Source organism: Euprymna scolopes, chromosome 4 (assembly GCF_053919585.1).
Source record: "Euprymna scolopes isolate OS-2025 chromosome 4, ASM5391958v1, whole genome shotgun sequence".
Lineage (NCBI taxonomy): Eukaryota > Metazoa > Mollusca > Cephalopoda > Sepiida > Sepiolidae > Euprymna > Euprymna scolopes.
This window is the reverse complement of record NC_136485.1, coordinates 14,284,161-14,304,003: the sequence shown is the minus strand read 5'-3', so window position 1 is coordinate 14,304,003 and position 19,843 is coordinate 14,284,161. Positions and strand designations below refer to the sequence as shown.

Genomic DNA, 19,843 nt, shown 5'->3' with positions numbered 1-19,843 from the left:
TAGTGAAAAAAAGGTGAGAAACCAACTCTAATATAAATTAATCGTCATGGGATTGAAGTAAGTCTATGATATCTTAACAATTCGGTTCATTGTTCATACACGTCACTTTTAACACAATCTTCAAGTTGTAGATTTGCTTTTAAAATGATTTACTCAAAGTTGATGCACCGTTTTGCCTCCTCTTCAAATTACTCTATGACCTTTTTGCATTCATTTTCTCCTTTCTTTTCTAGTTATAAAAGAATATTATATGATCGTTATGAAAAGGTCAAATGTTTATATTCTTCTGATATTTATTTTTGTCTTTTCTCGCCTTCATCGTCAAAAGTGTTTTAAACTTTTACGTCTCGTTTGAAATGCTTGGAGAGAACAGTTTGACATTTCGCACATGATGATTGAGCAAATGTTTGCTACTACATTTGAAACATTTATGTTATTCATATATTTCGGACTTTATTAAGTCGACAACGTTTTGGTCGTTATACTCTACGGCCTTCTTGAGGTTCTTTTTCAACATAATATTATCCGAATTCACAACTTGATCCTGTATTTTCATTCACTAATATAGACTGCTGCTGTTCTTTTTTTCTGTATTTTTAACATGGGAGATAATCATTCGTACTATTTAGATTCTTCGGACTACTGTTGTCATATTGAATGCTATTTTCACAATGTTTCCGTCAATGTAACCTCTGACCTCCTTCAGATATATTTGTCAAGCTCTGGAATCTTTCTGTCAAACTCGGGAATTTGCACATACTTTTTAACGGAAGCATTTAGTTAATCGACGGGGACATTATGCTCTCGTTCTGTCAACTATAAGCAGATAGCAGTCTTGACTAATAATTAGAATCACCCGCAGTGGTAATTAAACCTTTACCCTACAGAAAAGTGCCACATAGAACTGATATTTTACTTACTGCTTTATAAGGCATAATCGCGTTGACACACCGGTTCTCATCAGATTACCGAAGTTAAGCAACGTCGAGCCTAGTTAGTACAAGATGGGTTCGCATTTGGAAATTCTAGGCGCTGTATGTGCTCTCTACTTATCTTGGCATTCATTCCAGTCGTCCTGAATGAATTATTATTTTTCACTATAATAATCAAATACCTACAGACACTAGTGTTTCATCCTTTCGAGAATCTTCAGTGCAGAGTGTCACGATTAACATCAGTCGAACGATTCGAACCCCGCAACACGAGATATCTCTGGCTCGATTAGCGGAGACCATATAAATTCGGCTACCATTAACCGCGTGAAATAACGTTGAATTTAAACATTTTTAATTTTTAAATGGTCATTTACGTCAGTCAGACAGTGATCTAATCGTTATACGATGATCTATGCATAAGAGCTAAATTGACCGACTTTTAATTCAACTGAAAGTGCTCAACGATAAGAAACGAATTTCTTAAAGGGGCTGTCATATATATACGTTTACCTTTTTATCCGATAGACAACGAGTCATTCTGATAGAGAGATTGCACCTAAATAAGGTTGGTGGATTTATCGACCGAAGCATTGTGATTATAACACTGTAGTAATGCAAATAATCCAAATAATACGAAGAGAATAGTAGCTAAAAACATTATAAAAATGTGTGAATTCCTGGATTACAAATTGTGGATCAATAGAAAGAGTAAAATAGAAGTTTATTGCAAACATAACTCAATCCTGATTTGTCTGATTAAAATATTTAGGATAAAAAACCCGAGAGAAACAAACGTTGTTTAAGTCATATTTAGTATTATTATATATTGTGAACGTTTCATATCGAAAGGTTTTATCATCATGTGAAAACACGTTTTGCCTATTTGTAAGGTTAAAGATGCAATAAGCGACAGTAAAAACCCAATCTAAGGGTTGCTGTGTGAGGGATTGTGAAGCAAGAGTAGCGCTATCGGCTACTAAACCTCTTCTGAATAAGCTTTGGCAAAGAAAACTCATGGACGACTGGAAACAATGCCAGGACAAGCGGAGAGGACATACAGCACCTGGTATTTCAAATAATTACCCATTTAGTACCGACGAGGATAAACGATGCTTAACTTTGTTGAGTTAAACAGGTTAGAATTGGGCTCTACTTATTTTACTGTTGAGTTCATAAAATTCCTTCGGCTTGGAATGAAAATAGAAACGTTTTAGGTTGATTATTTCTACTTCACGTAAAACATTTTTCCAAATATTACAGATGTTGGTGTCAAACTTGATCAGTATAGTTGTCAATTAATAGTTTTATAACCTTATTAACATAAAAGATCATTGCTTTTCATGTGATATCTTCTCTATCGCTATCATAATGAAAGACAAGAGTGATTACGTAAGACTTATTTCAACCCTTTTTTGATGGCAACCTCTTGTCTTATAAGACAATGATATTCTGCATCTAGACTGCTGCAGTACAAGATCTGCTGGGACTATACAGTTCGAAACTAGATTGGCTCTCCGGATGTAGGCGTGGACGAGTAGACCTAGGTGTGCCCAGTTATCAGGGTCCCCCTCTCGCGTTGCAGACAATGTCCGACAGAAAGGCAAGCCAATGCAATCGGGGCCAGCCCCGCTTCAGGAGTTACGAGAAAGGAGTCGCAGGAAAAGTGCTGCAGAAAGGTGTTGCAGTGCATCACTATCTGTCTATCGGGAATATTCCAGCGGTTTACGTCAGCTGCCGGAATATGCCAGCGAAACATCCTCGAAAAAAAAAAACCGGTCGTTTTCTTCACAAACACCATTATTTAAATACATTTCAAGAAAATCGAAACTTATGTCGATGTATTTATAATCAGATAATCGATACTGATACATCCTTGTTCCGCCACTTCAATTAAGATTATAAAACGCAAAACATAAGTATAAAACTTATAATTGGAGTTTTACCTGACATTCGATTTTAAAATAGTATTTCCTCGACTAAACATGCACGCATCTTACGGATTGCGTTGGTATGTTTATGCAAAATAAAAAGTGTTTGCATTTACTGTTTGACAAATCGTTCTGTACGTTGTGTATAATTAATCTGCACATTTTGTAAACGTGTTGCTAGCAAAAAGAGGGGGATGCGAGAAAAAAGTTTGGAAATCTCCGCAGAAATCTCATGCCACATTTGAAGTTATAAATTGCAATTAAAGAAACGATAAAAACGTAATCTATCTATCTATATATCTATAAACGTGAACGCGTCTGTGCGTCTGTGTGTCTGTGTACATTTTCCTTCGCAATAACTCTGTCAATTTTCAGTCTACAGACTCGAAATTTGATATACAGGGTACTGAGATTTGGGAAAATCTATGTGATCGGTTTTCGGCCAGAAATTTTGCTTGTTAAGGGATCAAATTTCAACGATTTGACCTTTGAGAACTCTACCAAACTCCTCCTACAATTTTTGGTCTAAACACTTGAAATTTTAGATATAGGTTCCTTGATAACTCGATTTGAGGCCCAAACAATAAATGTTAAGGACTTATTATAGGGGTCAAAGTTAAAAAAAAAAATAATCTCTGCGGTTACCAAATTACTCAGACAATTACTGGTCTAAACATTTGAAATTTTACATAAAGGGTATTCAGAGATAAGGCAAGCTTTTTAATCGGTTTGGGTCGAAAATATTTTAATTAGCAATATATAAATGTATGTATGAATGTATGTTTGCATGTCTGCCTAAAACTTTCGATAAATGGGACGGATTTTTACAAGATCAGTATCATTTTGAAGTTCGACCTTGTAGACGACAAATATCGAAAAATAGGCTAAAATCATTAATATCTTCACGTTCAACTGGGCACTTTTCTGCAGGGTGGCGCTTTTTTCGCCGATATTTTCGAAAGTCATTCTCTCCTTTCGATTGTCTAGCCTTAATTTAGACCTACCTCACTTTGTTTGGCAGTGGTCGTAACGGCAAAGACGTTAGGTTTATTTCCGTCCGTTTCCTCCTTTGCGGTACGGATTCGAGCCTGCCTTCCTACTTACACTTTTTTTTTGTTTTTTTGCTCAGCATACACCTCCAAACACCCAAGCAACGCCTGGCTGAAATGCTAGTATATCTATAAAAGTGAACGTGTCCGTGTGTCTGTCTGTCTGTCTGTCTGTGTGTCTGTGTACATTTCCTTCGCAATAACTCAGTCTACAGACTTGAAATTTGATATGCAGGGTACCGAGATTTGGGAAAATCTATGTGATCGGTTTTCGGCCAGAAATTTGGCTGTTAAGAGGTCAAAGTTCAACGATTTGACCTTTGAGAACTCTACCAAACTCCTCCTACAATTTTTGGTCTAAACACTTGAAATTTTAGATATAGATCCTTGGACATGGATCTAACTTAATAACTCGATTTGAGCCCCAAAAAATAAATTTTCCGGGGTCATAATAGGGGTCAAACTTAAAAAAACTGAACCGTTGTTTTTTTCTTGCTCAGCATACACCTCCTAACACCTGAGCAACGTCGGGCAGAAATTTAAGTATATCTATAAAAGTGAACGTGTCTGTGTGTCTGTGTGTCTGTGTGTGTATTTGTCTGCTGTGTGCCTGTGTACATTTCCCTACGCAATAACGCTGTCAATTTTTAGCTTACAGACTCGAAATTTGATATACAGTGTACTTGGGAAAATCTTTGTGATCAGTTTTCGCCCAGAAATTTGGCTGTTAAGTGGTCAAAGTTCAACGAATTGGCAATTTGAGAACTCTACTCCAACACCTCCGACAATTTGGGGTCTAAACACTTGAAACTTTAGATATCGGCTCCCTGGACATGGATCTAACTTAATAACTTAATATGAGTGCAAAACAATAAATATTAAGGGGTTATAATAGGGGTAAAAATTTAAAAAATTACCCCTTTGTTTTTTTTTTTTTGTTTTTCTCAGCATACACCTCCAAAGACCCAGGTAACGCGGGGCTGAAATGCTAGTATATCTATAAAAATTAACCTGTTTGTGTATCTGTCTGTCTGTTTGTTTGTGTGTGTACATTTCCCTACGCAATAACTCTGTCAATTTTAAGTCTACACACTCGAGATTTTATATACACGGTACTGAGATTTGGGAACATCGATGTGATCTGTTTCCGGCTAGAAATTTGGCGATTAAGGAGTCAAAGTTCATCCATTTGACCTTTGAAAACTCTATCAAACTCCTCCGACAATTTTGGGTCAAACCACTGGAAATTTTAGATATAGGTTCCTCGGACATGGATCTAACTTAATAACTTGATTTGAGCCCCAAAATAATAAATTTTAAGGGGTCATGGTAGGGGTCAAAGTTAAAAAACTGACCGTTGTTTTTTTGTTTTTGCTCAACATACATCTCTAAATACGCGGGCAACGCAAGGTACCCAGGCTAGTATATATATATATATATATATATATATATATATATATATATATATATATATATATATATAAGTGAACGTGTCTGTCCGTCTGTCTGTTGGTGTGTCTGTGTACATTTAACATGTTTACCACATAATAACTCCGTCAATTTTTTGTCTACAGACTCGAAATTTGATATACAGGGTAGTGAGATTTAGGAAAATCTTTGTAATCCCTTTTCGGCCAGAAATTTGGTTATTAAGGGGTCAAAGTTCAACGATTTGACCTTTGAGAACTCTACCAAACTTCTCCGACAATTTTGGGTATAAGAAATTGAAATTTTAGTTATAGGTTTCTTGGACATGGATCTAACTTAATAACTTGATTTGAGTCCCAAACAATAAATTTTAAGGGGTCGTAATAGGGATCAAATTAAAAAAAAATTGACCTCTGCGGTTTCAATCAAATTACTCAGACAATTTCTGGTCTAAACATTTGAAATTTTACATAAAGTGTATCAAGAGATAGGGCAAACGTTTTAATCGGTTTGGGTCGAAAATTTGATATATAACTGTATGTATGTATGTATGTATGTATGTATGTATGTATGTATGTATGCATGTCTGCCTAAACTTTCGACAATGGCGACGAATTTTCACAAGATCAGTATCGTTTGAAGCTCGGCCCTTCAGACGAAAAATACCGAAAATTTGGCTAAAAACATTAATTTCTTTACCCTCAACTGGGCAATTTTCTACAGGGAGGGGTCGCTTTTTTCGCCGATATATTCGAAAATCATCTCCTCTTTTCAATTGTTTAGCCTTAATTAAAACCTACGTCAGTCCCGGTTTGACGGTAGTTGCAACAGCAAAGACGGTACGTTTTCCCCCGTTCTTTTCCTCCTTCACGGTACGGGTTTCGAGCCTGCCTTCCTACTATCACTGTTTTTTTTCTCAACATACACCTCGAAACACCCGGGCAACGCCGGACTGAAATGCTAGTATATCTATAAAAGTGAACTATCTGTATGTGTGTCTGTCTGTCTGTGTACATTTCCCTACGAAATAACTGTCAATTTTAAGTCTACAGACCCGAAATTTGATATACAGGGTACTGAGATTTGGGAAAATTGTTGTAATCCGTTTTCGGACAGAAATTTGTCAGTTAGGGGGTCAAAGTTCAACGATTTGACGTTTGAGAACTCTACAAAACTCCTCCGACAATTTTGGGCCTGCACACTTGAAATTTTAGATATAGGTTTCTTGGACATGGGTCTTACATAATAACTTGATTTGAGCCCAAAACACTAAATTCTAAGAGGTCATAATAGGGGTCAAAGTTAAAAAATTTGACTTTTTTTTTGCTGAGCATACACATCCAAACACCCGGGCAACGTCTGGCTGAAATGCTAGAAAAAAAAGAAATTCGAAGACATAATAAAACAAATACTGTCAAAATAAAACAGAATATTTTTTGACGAGGTTGTTAAATGGTTGTTAAAATAAATAAATAAATGGTTGCTAAAATAAATAAATAAATGGTTGTTAAAATAAATAAATAAATAGTTGTTAAAATAAATAAATAAATGGTTGTTAAAATAAATAAATAAATAAATGGTTGTTAAAATAAATAAATAAATGGTTGTTAAAATAAATAAATAAATAAATGGTTGTTAAAATAAATAAATAAATGGTTGTTAAAATAAATAAATAAATAAATGGTTGTTAAAATAAATAAATAAATAAATAAATGGTTGTTAAAATAAATAAATGGTTGTTAAAATAAATAAATAAATGGTTGTTAAAATAAATAAATAAATGGTTGTTAAAATAAATAAATGGTTGTTAAAATAAATAAATAAATGGTTGTTAAAATAAATAAATGGTTGTTAAAATAAATAAATAAATGGTTGTTACAATAAATAAATAAATAAATGGTTGTTAAAATAAATAAATAAATGGTTGTTAAAATAAATAAATAAATACATGGTTGTTAAAATAAATAAATAAATGGTTGTTAAAATAAATAAATAAATAAATAAATGGTTGTTAAAATAAATAAATAAATGGTTGTTAAAATAAATAAATGGTTGTTAAAATAAATAAATAAATGGTTGTTACAATAAATAAATGGTGCTGATATAAAAGTAAATCGAAGTCTTGGACAATTTATTGTCGATCGGAACGGAAAGAACCAATTAATGTATGCAAACGAGCCAATTCCGTTTGAATTGAAAAAAACATTTGGCCGTCTAATTGCTGTCGTTTGTAAACGAGGTGATCAATTTTACGGTAAAGGTTAAATTAGAAATGTTCATCCAAAGAAAAAACATACAATAAAATTTTGCCAGCACGGTTATTTCAAATTCTGCAGCTTTAAAATAGCTGCCATTGAAACATTTTCAGTTCTCGTTTATTTAGTTCTCGTTTATTTAGTTCACGTTTATTTAGTTCTCGTTTTCGGTATTTAGACTTACCTATTCACTCGTAATGGACTCTTCTACTCAATATATATATATATATATATATATATATATATATATATATATATATATATATATATATATATATATATATATATATATAAAAAAAAAAATCGAACCCATAATCTAGTGGGGAATTATCGCGACCTGCCGCGAGATTGCAGACTGTTTAACTAACAATCAGAAAATGCCGATAACCTTTCCCACGTATTCACTTTCTTGTACAATATATCCTTTTTACCTAAACCCGTTGTCCGAGTTCTTTTTTTTACCCTTTTCTAAGGCCAGAACAACTAGCGACAAGTTATTCGAACTAATACCGTGTTATTAAAAGGAACCACCTCAACAACATCGATCGTGCAACGAAGTATTCGACCGCGCAAGATAATATTAAAAAAAAACATAACCAACGAATCATTCAGAAGGTTGGTACCGTAGAACCTGGAGACTAAACGTTGCACTCTACTTTACAAGACTCAAAGGATTGTTTTACTAGGGGAGAAAAACACAAAAACTTATAAGTTTATTAAACGGGTAAATCTCAAAAGTCTGTGTGTGTGTGTGTGTGTGTGTGTGTGTGTGTGTGTGTGTGTGTGTGTGGTCCTATGCCTGAAAAAAAAAACTTTCTGCATACGCATCGTACACACACCAACTAAGTATCGTTACAAAGAGCGATCTCTTGAACAAATAATATTTCAAAAATTAGAAAAAAATGGTTAATTATTTCGTGTGAAAATTGTTTTATTTCAAGGGGGAGTCACTTAAAATCGTCTTTTTCTAAACAATTTTAACATCTGTGCATACATCAGCCATTTTTATCTGAGTTAGTTTAAATATTTTCGACATGGCACGTAATCAGCGCTATGGCCGAATGGATTAAAGGTTGTCTCATAACAATTAGTTCTGAGGTTTGCGCACCTCTATCGGCATACATTATTATTAAAAAAAAAAAAATTAAACAGGATTGTATTGTAATTTGTATTATTTAAGGGGATTTTTTTCCTGCGGCTAATTATATTAAAATAAAAAAAACAATTTCCCAATATCTATTTTTTATCAGCGGTTTAAATCAACTGAGGGCAAACTTTTTATTTAAAAGAAACAAAAATTCTAACCCAATTACGATTCATTAATTAAAACAAACTAAACATTTTTTTTTATTTTCAGTTTTTAACAGTTCTAAACTTCTTTAATTTATTATTACATACGACAATTAGGGACACTAAAATCGACGCAAAAACATTAATAACAAAAACGAAGCTGACGAATTGCAGTGTGAACTTTTTCGACGCCTTTTTAATGAAACTGTTTATAACATTAGGTAAACGTGCTCTAACTAAATATTTGCCTTTTAGGTATTCGAGTTTGGTTTGAACGAATATCACATTTAAGTAATTTTTATTTAACTTTTTTTTAACATATTCTTAACAGTTTATAAACTCTTTATTTAGTTATATTTAGAACTTTTTCCCGTACAAACATTTTATTTTATCTGTTTTTTATGTTTACTCTTTGCTTTCGGTTTCAGTTTTGGCTGGTGACACCCGAGTCACATTTTTTATGCATTAGAATATCATACTTCAGCGGATTTTAAGACCGGGTGCCCCCGCTGTCACAATTTTTTCCTGGATAAATTAAAATGTAATATTTTAGCATATTTTGCGACCCGCAACACCCCCTTCCCCACTCTCACAACTTAACATATTTAAGAGTATTTTAATACTGACCAACGCCCCCCCACACGTTGTCAATTTTTTTTACGACCGTACAACACCGCTTCTCGCTCCTTCACAAGTTTTTGCCCCCCAACCTATTATCACCATTTTTTGTCACAATATTTTACAACCAGGCAACGCCGCGTGCCCTCCACTAGTAAGTTTTACATGAAAATACTTAAGTTGATTTTTTGTTGAACTAAGAAGTGACTTCTCTGTTTACGTTTTTTCTTTGTATTTTCTCTCAAAAAGAAGATTAAATGCTGTGATAAAAACCTTGATTTTACCTTTTTATGCCATGAGAAATAAAGATGAACTTTAATCGAGTTTTTTTGTTGGGCTTAAGCGATCTACATTGTGTTGATCGTTAAGAAAAAAGACTACGTGCAAAATAGTAACTATTTGTTACACGTTCAAAGCAATTATCATTTTTCCCCTTAAAAGAGAAAAATAAAAAGCCCTGGAGAACTTCAAATCAACTATGGCACAAGTGTGGAAATAACAATTTGAACAACGACAGAAAATTGAAGAAATATTTCAAATACTACTACGGGAACAAAAAGAAAACCAAGATTTATTACGAACATTAAAATATTAAAGGAAGTCACTACGAACATTAAAATATTAAAGGAAGTCACAGAAAACGACATACTGTTCTCAGAAAACGCAATCTGGAACGCGATTGACAATTTCATTTACGGCCCAGACAACGACAAAATTTCCTCTCGTATTTTAGAATAGATGAGGACCTCTATAATACTGATTTTGCCGACTTGGTGAACTCTAAACAGGGTTCGTTTATTGCTTCGAAAACTGGGATGCACACACAACAAATTCGTTGATTACATTTTACCGCAAAAAAACGTGTGACTTAAATTTCCGAAAACGCAAAACTCTTACCAGAACAGTTCAGCCTGAAATCGCCATTTTTTTGTGACCCTTTCCTTGGTCCACATTAGTTTCATATCAATTCTTGTTCAAGTAATTATTTAATGACCAAACAATAACTGTGTGAAGTTATTACGATTTTGTTGACCTGAACGAAATTGTTATGAAATTAGAACTTATTTTGTAAAAACCATCTTGTTTCAAGGGTAGCCATCTTAAAGCTGAAAAGTTTAAGATAACCGCTGGCACATTAGCTTTGAAATATAAGCTTTCCCTTCACCCGGTAGATTTACCTGTAAGAATAAATTGCAAGGGGCATGCACTGAAACAAGGGTTGTACAATCTCCATCCTCATTATCCTTGAATTGGCATTGCTTGAAGCCAGTGACAAGAAATTATGCACGACTGGAAACAAAGTTTCGTTTTATAATCAATGATTCGGATTCTAGTTCTACTATATTAATCTATAGTTGTAAGGAGACTACGTAGATTCGTAGCATTTCAAAAGGTATTTGTAAAACGAGGGCAGTTCGCGTCAATATCAATTACACAACGTCACATAACAACATAAATATCATAAGTGTCTTTTTTTTCCTACGATATTTCCTAAATCCGATTAGTTTTACTAATGAGTCACCGCTTATGAAGTCCAGGAAGATATTCGAGGATAAGGGTCGAAAAGATTATCAGTTCAGCGATGAGACCATGAGAAAATTGGAAAGGATGAGTGGAATGGGCATTACTTTATTATCCAAGAGGACAGATCTACAAGTATTTGTTTACGTTAGACTTGAAGACGATCATATTATAATCAGATTAGTTGGGAAGCAATCCCGTGGAATTTTGCTCCAGATGGGTAATGTTCTTGGAAATAAACTTTGTTCACGAAAGTTCTGTTTGGTTTAAGGTACACACAGAATGAAGGAATATTTTTGCAAAGGTTATAGTTAAACGAGTTCTTGCTGTGTATTTTGTGCAAGTCTTTGATAATAATAGTTTATGCTTTTTAAATAAGCTTTATGTCTATTTTCTGCCCCTCTCCCGACGACAAACTTTGAAAACCATTTTATCTCATAACTCTTCACATCTAAGGAAACGCGGGCTTAATGCTTGAAAAGCAAACCAGTCACTTCCTGTTTTAAATTAACTAATATTTATTAAGACGTATAGTATTTATCATTCAGTTATTGCTAGTTTTTACAGTAACGCCCACTTCGTCGTTTGTTTTAATAAATTTAACTGACGACTGAAAAATTGAAAAACGCATATATGTGTATCACATGATTCATTTCCTTGTTTTTAGCCTATTATTCATAACCAACCTTTTGAAAATTCGTTTTGAAAAGTAAAAATATCTCTGCAGAACGTATTTTCTCTCTGTATATCAATTATTAGCAGCAGGGGGGGGGGCGTCCGGTCGTAAAATACGCTTACATATTGTATTTTAATTTGTCCAGATCTCGTCTTGTGATTTCAAAAGCAAAAAGAAAGCATTAGAGCGCCATCGGCTAGAATCGAAATTGAAAACAAAGCATTCAAAACTGGTGACGTTTCATTCATATCTTGTCGCTCCATCTCTTCAACCAGCGGCGTGCGGTTTCATTACCAACACTGAGATCTGGTGACGTTAACACGGTATCAACTTGACACGCATATGGACTGATTAAAAATTAAAGATGAAAATAAACTAAGATAAATGTTCAAAATCTATAACGATCTTTTTAAAAAGTGTTGATCATTTTGACCCCTTAAAAACTATTATAACTAGCCAAAGACCCATAATAGAACGGTTCATAAAACGTCCAATCATTTGAGGCCCCTAGCGCCGCTCTGCGACTTTTACTTTCGGAAGAGATAGAATTTAAAAATATGGAGACAGACAGACATATACCTTTTTATATATTAGATTATACTGAAACTCAGAATTTGTTTGTCACCGTCTCAAATTTTACTGCCATGACGTCATTTCTAGCAAAATTTTCAAACATTACAACTAACGCTATGTTTTAGTATCTGTTTACCTTTTGAAATCACTGCTATATATTGGGTATAATATAATAATCAATAAAGTATTGACTCTATAATATTAAATACGAACATTGGACGAATTAAAATATATTTAAGCGTATTTTTCGTTAGGGGGGACTACTATATACTGCGTACACTATAATGATATACAATATAATATTAAATATGTAATTGACTCTATAATAATAAATACGACGGCTGCATACATTAAAATATAATATTTAAGCGTATCTTATAACCAGGCAACACCGGGTTGCCTTCCAGTATACATATAAACTATTTTAAGAGGTTATTGTTAGAAATAAAAAAAGAAAAAACAAGTTACTTGTAGATAGCTACCACTTATCGTTTTATATTATCAGTAATTGATTAATTTTTTAATTTAGTTTACAATAACATCTTACAACAAAAATATTAGTGGACAAGTATAATTACTATTAGCATATTTCTCCTTCTTCTTTATAATATATATATATATATATATATATATATATATATATATATATATATATATATACATACCCCTCTATGTTTATATATATATATATATATATATATATATATATATATATATATATATACATACCACTCTATGTTATCTTGTATTTTCATTTTTTCACTTATTTTTAAGGTTTCTGAGTTAATGCTATTCAGTTCTTCACTGTCGGATATTCTATAGTTTCTATTAAGTTCATTCATAATTAAGTTGTTGTAGGTTCCAAAATCAATGCTGCAGATGTTCATGTTTTTTTTTCTGCGAGAATCATCAGGTTTTCGATTATCTTTAATTTTTTTAAAGGTGTTATTGATTTTCTTAATTGTTGGGTTCATATATTTGTTTCTTCTTAATTTTTAGTTTGTTTTTTTTTGTCCATTTCAGTATGTCTAATTAAAAAGCCCTCAAGGCAGGAATCACTGGTGGGCATTTTCTGGATTTAATTTTATATTTTCTGTCAAAGGGAATTTCCATGTTTTCATTTCAAGGGTGGTTGTGTTATCCTGAGTGGTTTGTGTGTTTCTATTTGTAACGTTTTCTTCTGTCATAAACATTTAGTTTATTTTAGAGATGTTATTGATTTCAGTGTATACCGTTTTTGTTTAATGGATTGAAACTGTCAAGGAAAATAAGAATCAACGTTGGATGCGAGTAAAGCTCAATGGATCTATTTTATAGTAGTAGAGCATATATAGTACAAAATTTTGCTAAAAATGAAAAAAAATCAGAATTTTTTCACTTTTGTTTATTACATCGTGAATTTCCTCGTTACAGCAGGTAGACAAGTTCATGATTTTATGTTTTTATGTAGAATTTTCCCAACCCATCAACTCATCAGACGCGATTTTCTTTCCGATGTTTTTTTTTTACATTGTAGTCGCCACTAATCAAGCCCTGAAAGCCACTCGTGGATTAGGGTTATTTCGTGTACATTAATCAATGGGATAATATCGTAGTAATCGTTAGTAATGGAGATTTGATAAAGTGTCTTATTAAGGGTCGGTTTATCAGGAATTTGTTTATGACTTGAAGACATTGAAGTGTAGTCAGGTGGAAAACAGGCAAACGGAAGAGAGTTCCACAGGCGTGAAGTTCTAAGAAAGAAGCTTTGTTCATGGAATCTACGTTTTGATTTAGGCACAGATAAAGAGTGGGGAAAATTATTGACAGTGGTTTCAGCTAGACGGGTGTTTTCCGTGAAAGATTGGTGATAGGGGACGAGAGATTGGAGCTCAGATGAGCACTTGCCATGGAAATAAAGATAAAACAAAGACAGGCTCGCAACGTCTCTTCTGTGGGAGAGAGGTTGCAGGGAAGAGAAAAGGGTACCCCCCACTAAGCTACGAAATCTATTTTGTACTCTGTCAAGGCAGAATAGGCTGTTTTTAGCAGATGATGCCCAGATGTGGCAGAAGTACTCCATCCTTGGACGTACTTGGCTTTTATATACATAGAGAATTGAATCAGCAGTGAGATATCTACTGGAGCGGTAAAAGGATCCCACCATTTTCCCAGCGACCTTGGCAACGGACTTGATGTACGTGTTCCATTTCAGATCAGGAGTAAAGGTCAAACCCAGAAGCGTGTCAAAACTTGAAGCGTCCCCAAGACGGGAGCCATCGATTTCAATTGATGCCAGATGGGGATAAGAGCGTTGATGATGTAAAGATAGGAGCTTGGTTTTAGATGCATTAAAAGTAACCAGCCACCTCTTCACCCATTGTACCACGCGCTTAAGATCAGAAGAGAGAATCAAGGGGAACTTTGTCATTTACGACCTTTGATGTGTTGCCAAAGATGGTCCTGTTATCAGCATAGATGTCAACGAATGATTTAAGTATGTGGTTAGGGAGATCATTGATGGAGATCAATAAAATTTCTAAAATAAACATTAAATATATATATATATATATATATATATATATATATATATATAAATAATTCACCAACAAGAAGGAATACTGCCACTTGGTCGTAAGTAGGTACGATTTGAGATCATACCTAAGAAAGATTAACAAGATGTTTGTTTACGTTACATGTAAATTTCTGCATATCAGTACAGTCGGGGAAAAGTTAGCAAGAGGGGAATTCCAAAGTTTAACTGTTCGAGGGAAGAAACTATTAGAGTAGAAAGCTTTCTGGTATTTACGGACCTCAACAGTGAAGGGGGAAATTTTGTTGCTATATTGTTTGTTGGAAGGGCTTCTTTAATAAGGAGAGCGGGTTTGCTTAACTAGCATTAAATGTTACCATTCATTTGCGGCCTCATTCCACTAAGGTCTGGAAGTCATTTTCTAACGATTCTGTCATTACCTTCGATTTATGTAAATCCGTTCTTTCATCGTGCATGTTATAGAGCGTTGTATCATCAGCAAATATACTCATCTCGGACACAATTTTATATTATATCTTTGTTAAAGTTTTTCATCAAAAGGAGAAACGCCATATCCTTTCAAATGGAAAGAAACATTAAGATTTAGCTTTATAAAAATGGTATTTCTCAGCTAAAAATAAGGAGTTCCTTCAGATTTGACAAATAAAACAAAGCTTTATGGAAAACACGAACATGGATTCAATTACCAAGCAGCACCAGAAGGTATCGAAAAAATAAAGATCGGAGAACGAACCATAGCCATGTCATCGTTCGCCTCTACGAAAACATGCGAGACAATATAAAAAAAAGACAACTAAACTTGAAAATATACTAAACAGTCAATATATAAATTGAAAATTAGAAACAATATTTGACAGCTTATGGACGGCACTTAACAGAAATACGGTTACTTGGAGATATTGCGTAAGGTGATTTACTATGCTAACTGTTTTTTCGTTGTAGCTATAACAATTATCACTAAAGTAGAGAATAAGATGTTAAACTAAGCTGGAAACAGTGACACACAAATTTTTTTTAGAAAAGCTTTAGGAATGGAGAGTAAAATATATCTGAGATGAACGGCTGAAAATTCCAAACAATGAAAGGTTTAAAAATATTCGCTCAAGAAGTTATAATAGAGCTTGATGAAGATGTCGAGTATAAATACCTAAAAATTATATAAAGGGACGTTTTGAAATCAACAGAGTGGGAAAGATGATCCAAAGAGATAATATAAACGAAGATTGAAGTGACATTAGGAAATAAAAAAAATTAAATAATTATAATTACTAAATCTTCATTAAATAGATATCATAATTTAATTATAAATAAATGATCATCATAGTTCAATTATCATTAAATACTTTGAAATAAGAATATGAAAAATCGATAGAATAATTATTATAATTTTATTATCAATAAATAATTATAATTACTAAATATTCATTAAATAGATATCATAATTTAATTATCATTAAATAATCATCATAGTTCAATTATAATTAAATACTTTGAAATAAGAGTATGAAAAATCGACAGAATAAGTATTGTAATTTTATTATCAATAAATAATTATGATTATTTAATTATCAATAAATAATTATAATTACTAAATCATCATTAAATAGATATCATAATTTAATTATCATTAAATAATTATCATAGTTCAATTATCATTAAATATTTGTTATAATTAATTTTCATAAAATAATTTTCATAATTTGATTATCACTAAATAGATATTATTAAATTATTATTAAATAATTTTCACAATTTAATTATCATTTAATAATTATCATAATTTAATTATTATTAAATAATTATCATAATTTGAATATCATTAATTAATTATCATAATTAAGTTATCATTAATAATTATCACAATTTAGTTGTCATTAAATAATTGTCATAATTTAATTATTATTATATAATTGTCATAATTTTATTTGATTAAATAATTATCAAAATTTAATTATCATTAACTAACGATTTTAAAATAAAAAGAAATTTTAATCAAAAAAAGGTCTGACAGTCTAGACAAAACTGATTAAAACTGATTGAAAAACAATCAAGTATGAAAACAAACCCACATCGCTCTGAAAAAAAAAAGTTGAAATAGATTAGCAATTCGTAAACTCATTATAATGTTATGAGACAAACTGAAACGATAAGTAACTCTCAATGAAACCCCATGATCCGGCACTTTATCTGCAACCCAAAAGCATATGAACAGTTAATAACACTACAGGAAATGATCGGTAAGTGTTTGAAAGGATAGATTGATCGAAGCGGGAAAGCTCCAACCAGAAATACGTCCTAAGATGAAGTGTTCTTGTCGCATCTTTAGAACAACTGCTAAAAGTATCCCTTCCTGCATTGACAGAACCCAAAACTGACTTCGAAATCTCATGGCTGAAGCTCTCTTTTCCAGCCTACTTTTCTTTGCACACAAGAAACATAACCAGTCTGCCTCTACTATTTTCACAGCAGATGCTCATGAATCGGACATATAAGAACTACTACAGAGGTAAAACACAGTACCCCACATGGAATCATGAAAACTAAAACTATATAATTGTAAGTCCTCTCTCTCCTAGGGGAAATATGTAGTGTCGGTATAATCTGGCACCAAACCGAGTAATTAAATGCCCCTGACTAACACGAGAAGCAGCAAGACCCCATACCTTCACTGTAGTATCCCTTCCCCCTTGGGATTAGAAAGCCTTCTACCCTGGTAATATCTCCCCTCGAACAGCTTGAGCTTTGAATTCCCTATTATATTAATATGTAGACATTTAAATGTAATGTGAACCGACATCTCGATATCCCACTTACTTCTTAGAGTGTCCTTGTGAGGATGGTCCTAATTTATAGTAGTCCATTAAGTATTAATCATTACGAGGTAATTTGCCTTGTTTGGGTCGATCTGAATAAAACATAAATTTTAAAGACTTTATAAATCCAAGTCATATTCATCACATTTGTACGTACTCGGTTGTGAAATATTGCAAAAAAATACTTCTGTTTAAGTTGAATTTTAATCCGTGCTTTTGTTTCTTTCACAGTTCGACTGGTTTTCCTACATAACTCAGATTATGAACATACCAAACAAATCAATAGATATCAGTTCAACAGAGGAAGTAATAATTCGGGATCCGGCCTATTTTACACATCTCATGAAAATTCTGTCTACAGACAAACGGTAAGACAGTCCATGACTTCCGTGAACAGTGTCATTTCTTTGATTATGTATTGTTGCAAAACTACATTTTCTTGAGTAAAGTCATCCTTAAAATCGATAAAAAAAGTAGTTCCAAGTAAAAACAAATGGCAGCATAAATTTATGTTAGATAAGCTTTTCTAAGCACAAAATTCACCAGTCACAATCAGTGGCTCCGTTCTGAGAGGGAAAGATATCACCGAAGAACATGTGGTTAGTAGGAATGTTGTTTTTATTGAGCAGTTCATATATATTGGCGGAATACACCAGAATATAATGCAGCTTCGCATCATGACGTAACGTATAAGGATGCATGTTTCTCTACTGACTTCTGTCACATAAATGCTCACCAGAACAGGAAGTTTGTTTGTTTGGATGAAAAATCTCCATTCAAGACAATCTTTATCTCGTTGATGTGGGACTTTTGGTACCATAATAAAGGTTAACAATTATTTATGAAGATCATCAATCCGCAGTAAATCTTTGTATTGGTCAACCTATGGTGCCGAATAGACAACGTTTAAACACGATAAATCAAGTTGTATTGGCCTTGACTATCAATGTATTGGCATTACAGAATAAAACTATAGAAGAGAGAACAGTATGAGAAGCAGTACAATTGCCTTATTTTGTCTTCATATTCCACAAGCGTGGTTTCTGACAAAGGAAGAAGGATTGCTGTTTTGTGAGTTGGAATCTGCCCATCTAACACTTATTGTCTTTAGCCTTGAAATAGCATTTTTCCAGTTACTCGCGTCAAGTGGCTTCAAGGCATGTCTGAAGATATTCTCATTAAAAAAAAACAGACAGTCGTAGATTTGCCAGTGTTGTTACTTTCTGTCGTTCCATTATGGGTGGCGTAGATTGGACAAGTGGTAACTCAGTTACTGTTCTATTAGGGTTCACGTGATCTAACCCACATGAACTCAAACATTAAAGGGTCCGCTTCTGTTTCCATTTTCATTACTACGATTGATGTCAGTCTGGCTGCATTAAAATAATTCTCATAAGGCAGTAATAGACAAATCATCTTCTTTCAAACAGAATTCCCTCTAGACAAAAGATGGGTTCACAGAAAAGCGCGTATTAGTAAACTTTTACTTTGAATATTTACTCTTTTTAGTTCTCTTTTTTATTTTCGTTTTTATATTTACTCTATTGAAGCCTTTCCTTCTCTTGTCTATCATTTTCTTTTTTGGGGACAAAACTAATGAACACAATTACAATTACGTAAATTCAAATATGTAAAGTTCAATTTATGTACCAAACAGAAGACGACACAATTCTTAAAAATTATAATGTCGCTTTTAGCCGATCACATCATATAAAAACAAAGTCAATGTACAGAGGAACAGAAAGGCATCAACATAAAAATAATTTCGGCAGTTTTTATAGACCTCAGCATCGTTAAAATTACGTTTTCAGTGCCAGCTAAGTCATCCAAAGAAAATAGACAAACACACCACGAACGACATACAAACAACGTTAAAAGGAATAACGTTGCCTCATCAACCTTTGTCGAATTAATGTCTAAAAGAGCTTATGCTTCCAACACAAATGACAAAACAACTGACTATCAGCGGAACCTGTACTATAAAACTGACCATACTAGACTCTATGACAAGTTTCCTATAGAATTAACAACGTATTTCTGTAATTCTTTAATAAGAATATATTCCAGAACTGTTGTTGTTAATAATAATAATAATAATAATAATAATAACAACAACAACAACAACAACAACATAATAATAATAATAACAATAACAATAATAACATTAATAATAATAACAATAATAATAATAACATTAATACTACTACTACTACTAATAATAATA

The 19,843-nt window shown here is 32.9% G+C and overlaps 1 protein-coding gene across 1 annotated transcript in view; it reads left to right on the top strand.

The window, feature by feature from the left end:
- Positions 1-19,843, top strand: part of LOC145266706 (neprilysin-1-like) — a 348,933-nt gene that overhangs the window by 208,902 nt on the left and 120,188 nt on the right. The window contains exon 8 of the mRNA XM_080122633.1: positions 17,851-17,987. Coding sequence (XP_079978759.1) covers positions 17,851-17,987 — 137 coding nt within the window. The remainder of the gene's footprint in view (positions 1-17,850; positions 17,988-19,843) is intronic.